Here is a 6,765-nt window from a genome sequence, read left to right as displayed (position 1 = left end):
AAAGAAATGTTTAAAAAAAAAAAAAGGTCTGTTTAAAAGCTGAAGCATTTTATTCATAGGCTTGCCTCCAGCCCTTTGACTCTTTATTCTTACACACATCCATTCAAAGCTTGTAGTAAATTAGGAAGAAAAACAGGCATACACACAACAGAAAGGGAAAAAAGGCTAAAGAAGAAAGAAAACACTATGTAATGTTGTTACGTGTTCCACATCTTACATGGAAATGGTTCTGGAAACAATTAAGTTTGGAAAAAAAAGTTGGTTAAGTAAATTATACAGGTTTGTTTACTTCCTGACTTATCAATTTATTCAGACTGTGATTCTAAATGAAATATATAAAAGGCAGCCTTTCACAAACTTATCTGACAGAGAATCCTGTTAGGAGAGCTCTTGCAGAACCAGTGTTCTGCAAAAACTGTGGGGAAAACTGACCTAAGTTCAAATAATTACAAAATAGTTGAAGCTGCAATCCTAGTGTACCTTACATTTTTAGAAACAATAGTAAAATTAACCTATAAAAGAAAGCTAAAATCAAGTTTATTAATATTTGTAATAATCACAGGATATAATATTTAGGCATGAGTTACATTAATGACCATAAATATTAAAAAACAAAATCTAATCTTTAGAATTTATAGGGAAAGCCTTTCATTCCTTTAAACCAATGAATTCAATACACATGACCACTTTCTCACAAGCTTCAGACCTAAAGTTTACTAATTCTGGTAGCATGGTGCTCATCATATGGCAGAACTTAGTAACTATTAATCAGTAAAAAACACACACGAAACACTATGCCCGCACATAATTTGGATTCTTTTGATTGAATCTACTTACACATATTGTTCTTGCTATAAATTTACCATTTACTCAATCAGCACCACCAACTTCTAATTATTGATGTTGCACTGTTCTCTATAAACCCAATCCTACACTTCTAACTTCAGGTCTAAAGAAAGTTTAAGTTTTCAAATCATTTACTCCATTTTGTCCCTAATTTGTTTCACTGATTTACCAATCATTCCTCATTTTGAAAACAGAAAGCACAACAACATTATTATTAAGAGCTAATATAAGAGGATCTACTCTGTCCCAGGCATTATTCTACCCTACAGGTTTTGAAACAGTAAATCCTCATAAATACTTGGAGTTGAGGGATGGGTGTCAAAAATATGTCAGTATAACAAAATTCTATTATTTCCTTTTGATATAAAAACTATACCTCTTTGAGTTTAAGACTACAGGCTTCATTTTTGGTACTGATTCTTTTAAAACAGGAACTTAACTGTCCCTACTCTAAAACAGGATCCTAGTCTGATATAGAAATAATTCGGAGTAGAAAAAAGAAACATTCTCATCAGTCATGGGAAAAGGCTACTTCTTTTTTTCCTATTTGAGTAATTATTCGACATTAATACATTGGCGCAGTGATAAACAGAAAAACAGAAAATAAGGTAATAGAAATCATCTAACTAATAAGATAGAGTCAAACTATAACCATTTTAACCTAAAGCTAAAAGTATTCTGCTTATGTTTTTAGTCTTAAAAATGCTTCCCTCTTTCTCCTGGGGAAAATTTCTCACTTTGCAGTTATATCTGAATACCTCAATTATCTTATTCCCATACTTTCACCTTGAGATATTATGCATCTGCTGATTATAAAAACCAAAAAGAAATTCATTCAATCATCAAGGACAATGGTCCAGAAAGTAAGAACGGTGTAAAATTTGGAAATAAATATCAGCAATGGTTGATAATTTTCTTTTCTTGGGAAGGCCTATTCTTTATCTGGAGTTTACGTCCTACATTTTCAGTGTTAAAATTTCCTTTATCTTATATAATGATGGTGACAGTACCCAGTAATCCTTTTTGTATTTTTTAAGCATTTTTCCTTGGCAAAATAAAAAATTGGCACTTCTATGCCAAACTAATTTTTAAATTCCTATACTTTTCCCTAAAATCCAGAAATTTGAAAACCACTTCTCTAGTGGTTTTCAATAATCTACATCCTGCTTATATAAGATAAGCTTCAAGTTAATTTTCTATTCTTTTCAAAATAGAATGTTACAAAATTTTAAGAAACTTTTTGGCGTAAGGAAATGTTTATGGTTTAATAATTTTTATAACTTAATTTCAAATGTTTATCATAGCAGTGGTATTACTCCTTTCAGTCTATTAAGTAAATCCAACTAAAGAGTATTTACCTGGAATAGGTAATTCTCATTAGACCTAACCAGACCTTAGTTATTTTGTCATTTGCTCAACCTTCATATAATTCATTGTTAGTCTTTCTTATACATTAATCCCTGGTCTTTTTAACTGATTGCTATTCATTTTAGAAAATATACACATTGTATAAAAATATACATCTAAGGTACAAAAGCAAGACCCAAGAAAAAAACGTATGTCAACAGGTCTTACCAAGAGCAAAACTTCCAAAAATTATTTATGATGCAAGAGGTTTGGTACTTTTCCCCCCTCACCATATAAGTAAACAGGGAAGTAGTCATATATTTTTAAAGTTCTTACCAAATCCACAAACTTGGTAACATTTTAACCATTTGTACAATAACTACTACCATTGTTTTATATCACTAGTTCCTAGAAAATAAATGGAACATAAAAGACATACTACTCATCCAAACCACCTATCTAACATTGGACTGAAAACTGTCACTGAAGCCATCATTGAAAGGAAGCTTATTCAAACCTGTATTCAACAATATCTCTGAGAGAAAAGCTGATCTACTTTTTTCAGTACAATATTTGTACATACAAGTTAATACGAAAGTTTTAAATTCTGGGTAGTTTAAACCCAGAGCATTAAGATGGGTGGATGATCAGAATTACACTCTCCACTTCTACCTTATCCCTCACCACTCATACTGCCAAAGCAGACCTTGTTCCAGGCCTCCTGAAGAAAAGAATAAATGGGTAGTGGGGTGGCCCTATCTCCTGTGAAAAAGAAAGAAAGAATTCCTGGAGTCTCAAGACAATACAATTTGACACTCAACTTGGTGACTAATTATATATATTCTAATTATACGTTATATATAGAATTGCCTAACTACATTAGGGAATTCTTTGTGGGCATAAATCCCACTTCAAATATTCTACCTATTGTCAAAGTGTATTTAGTAAATTAAAAAATTCATTTATATTAAACTTAAAAGGAATATTTATAAATCATTTAAAGCTGAATTTTGAAAAATTATTTTTAATACTTACTACTTCAGCTTCTGTTCTTGTCTTGAATGTAATTACTGCATGAAGTGAAGAATCATCAATCTGATAATCTTCTATTTCACCATATTGCTTTAAATTAAAAAAAAAAGTATTTCCTACAAATAAATATTTTGAAATATCCAAAAATCCTAATGGTATTAAAACCATTAAAATACTATTAAGTATAATCTACAATATATAACAATTTAAACTGGTTAACAGAAAAGAATGCTGAGTAATTCATTTTAGTACTTGATATTATGAGATAAAAGGTGGTCTTATCTTCCAATCTTATTTACCATTCTACACTTTCTAGAATTAGTGAAACTTATACTCAATTGAGCTGCTCTTTAAATGAAAGAAATAATGGTCAAAGCCTGAGCTTCCTCATTGACCTTCCTTTTATACTCATTAATTCACTCCCAGGATAATCTCTTTCTTAAACAGCATACTGAATCCTCAGAACATTCTATGAGTTTTGGTATCATTCCCAACAAATGGGGAAAAAAGATTCAGAAATTTAAGTAATTTTCCCAAAGTAATTAATTACCTAAATGAGAGTCTAGGTCTTTTAATTTAAAAGTTTAACACTCTAACCATGCTTTCACTTACTGTATACTTCACTATACCATACATTCTTTTAGGACGTTTAGAAACCAAACACTTTACATTAAGCCAGCTTTTGGTTTATTGGATTTCCCTACCATGTGTAGGAAGATTGTTCTAGAAATAGCAACCTTTATCACATAAAACTCTAATCCTTTATATATAATACTTTCCTTCTTTCTTACCCCAAAATAAAATTATAATCACGATTTCATTAAATACACTCACGCATCTCATAGAAAAATTCTGTAGAGCATAGTTAAGAGAATAGACCCCAGAGCCACTCAGCTCTGCCAGGTACTAGCTATGTAAACTTCAGTAAGTTACTTAATCTCTTCATGCCTCATTTTCCTCATCTCTGAAATGGGCATAATAAACGTACCTTACCTGATAGGGTTATCCAAATAACTCATAATCTAATGAGTTATTATAAGGCACTCAGAAGGCATACCTGCCACAAAATAAGTGCCCTACACTCTTACTTAAGTTTTAAACATGAATTACCACTGCTAACTTTTGAGTGGGATTTGACTCTCCAAATGCATGTTAAGAATTTCCACTTAGAGGTTCTGAATATTTCTCAAACCAAAACCATCTCAGTCTCACCAAAATACAATCATAACAAACTCACCTGGTTTGTTTGGATTATTTTAACATATTAATTGCTATTTTCCTGATCAGCTGTATAACTATACACAGTACACTTATATTACCGGGATCTCCTTTCCCTTGTGGAAGGTACAGAAGTGGGGTGCATAGCAGAAAAGAGCTGGGCAAGATTATCTCCAATCTCCTTTCTTTAACTCTTTGAATCCATCAAGAAAAGGACTTTCCAGACTCCTCATTCTTAAACATTAGCCATTTTAGTTATTTCTTAAACATAAACCATTTCTTTCAATACCTTCTGTCTTATTAAAGTATCTGTATCTGCTGCAAGCCTGGAATATGACTGTTAAACACTTAAATCTGAATTTTCAAAAGGTTAAATTATTTGTGTACCTATCTACAAGCTTACCTATCCTTCAGGACCTATGCTCCAGTTTTAGTACTCCACGAAACTTTTCTCTACTGTTTTTTTTTCCCATCATATGCCAGTGTGAAAGATACTTCCCTAAGTTATTAACGTATTTATAGTATTTAACAAATTGAACTTCATTATGTTTGTAGTTTACTTTAACTGGTTTGTGTTAAGCCAATATATAGTAAAAGCCCTGGGGTTACAGAACTAGTTATTTCCTTCTTATCTACACAGCAATAACTATAATGTTGAGGGAAAAACTGATGTTTAGTAACTAATCTTTCGGATACTACTAAGAATCATAACATGTAAGTCGAAAGGGCCATTTGGTAGGTATAATCTTCTCCATTCAGCACATGAGCCTAATGAATCCCAGGAAGTCCAAGTTAAATAATCAATTAGCAGGAACTAAAATCCCATTCTCCTTTCTCATAGGTCAATCTATTATCACTAGATAGACTCCCTTTAATTATACCCTGACTAAGGTGACATCAAGATCAATTCTGGGTCAGCTAGATCAAGAATGCAATATTAACAAATAAAATCCTATTTTAATTTAAAAAAAAAACTCTGGATGGCCCATGTAACATGTTAAATTTTTCCTTAAAAATAAATACCAAATGAAACTATAGAATTTCCCTCTCTGAAACAATAAAGTTTAAATTATTCATTTCACAATATCTCAGAGCTTATTAAGTATAAGAATAGTAACATTTCTTCCAGATAATTAAATGAAAACTCCCACAGTTTATTCTTTAAGGAGAGATTACAGATTAGTGAACCACTTTGCTCAGATTAACAGGTTGAAATTACTCATGTCATTTTCATAATTTCCTCTTTAATTATATTATCCCCAAAATGATTATCAGTATTTGGTTGGGCAGTAAGAAAGTACCGCAAAATGTGGAAGAAGATCTTCTCTATCACTCTCTGTAAATGCAGAAATCTCCAATGCCCTGGGACGATGATCCACCACAGCATGACCCGGCACACCTCGCCCTCGACCTCGACCCCTGCCTCGGCCATGAGCTGCACCTCGACCTCTTGAATGAATTCCTCTGCCCCGACCAGAAGAAAGAATTCCTCGTTTGGCAGCCTAGAAGAGATTACACGCACAGGTTAAACAATGTTGTAGCCAACAATGCAAGCCAAGTATTACACTCTGGCAGACTCATACAACTTCTATTCAATTTGACATCATTTTCGAATGTCTTATAAAAGGATCATATAATTTAAATTAGGGTTTTAGTTTTTAAAGGGAAAGCAAATTTAAGTAGCTAGTCAATTTAAACAATGAAATAACATTAAGGTTTTGAAATCACTAAACGTGCCTTTTCCTAAGTTCTTGGTCTCTAAGACATCAGGATATATAACAAAAAAAAGACCAGCAATTCTTGATTTCCAAATCATATAGTGTTAAAAATGTTACTTCAGAAGTCGGGTTAATATATAGATACATAATACTTGTGTATACAATAAATTCATTTTTCCAGTTATGACTTTCAAATATAATGTTTCCATTTGTTTGCCTATTGACTTCAGTAAGCAGAGTTATCTCAAATTCATCATTTTGATCACTTATAACTAACATCATCACAGAACCAATGTAGCATACTCATTGATATTTTACATTATTCTGTATGAACAGGGCACTATTCCTTCATTTCACAATTACTTAATGAGCACTTCCTGTGTACCCTCATGAAACTCCAACCCGAGGGGGTAAAGAGACATTAAACAACTAAGTTATATACTTATATTAATAAGAAGTGACTCAAAAAGTGGAGAAATGCTTTACTTAAAGATTTGAACAGAACTTTAAAGATTTGCAGTGAATAATCCGCTAAAATGAATGCTCCTTATTTATTTTATTTTATTTTATTTTATTTTTTGAGACAGAGTCTCACTGTGTTGCC

General features: G+C 32.0%; 1 protein-coding gene across 1 annotated transcript in view; it reads right to left on the bottom strand.

The window, feature by feature from the left end:
- The window catches only part of RBM26 (RNA binding motif protein 26), a 101,036-nt gene that overhangs the window by 30,377 nt on the left and 63,894 nt on the right, over positions 1-6,765 (bottom strand). The window contains exons 19-20 of the mRNA XM_012637757.1: positions 5,745-5,945; positions 3,229-3,315 (exon numbers count right to left, since the gene is read on the bottom strand). Of these exons, the coding sequence (XP_012493211.1) occupies positions 3,229-3,315; positions 5,745-5,945 (288 nt within the window). The remainder of the gene's footprint in view (positions 1-3,228; positions 3,316-5,744; positions 5,946-6,765) is intronic.

The sequence above is a fragment of the Propithecus coquereli genome, unplaced genomic scaffold (genome assembly GCF_000956105.1).
Source record: "Propithecus coquereli isolate 6110/MARCELLA unplaced genomic scaffold, Pcoq_1.0 Scaffold123, whole genome shotgun sequence".
Taxonomy (NCBI): domain Eukaryota; kingdom Metazoa; phylum Chordata; class Mammalia; order Primates; family Indriidae; genus Propithecus; species Propithecus coquereli.
This window is presented reverse-complemented; position numbering and strand designations above follow the sequence as displayed.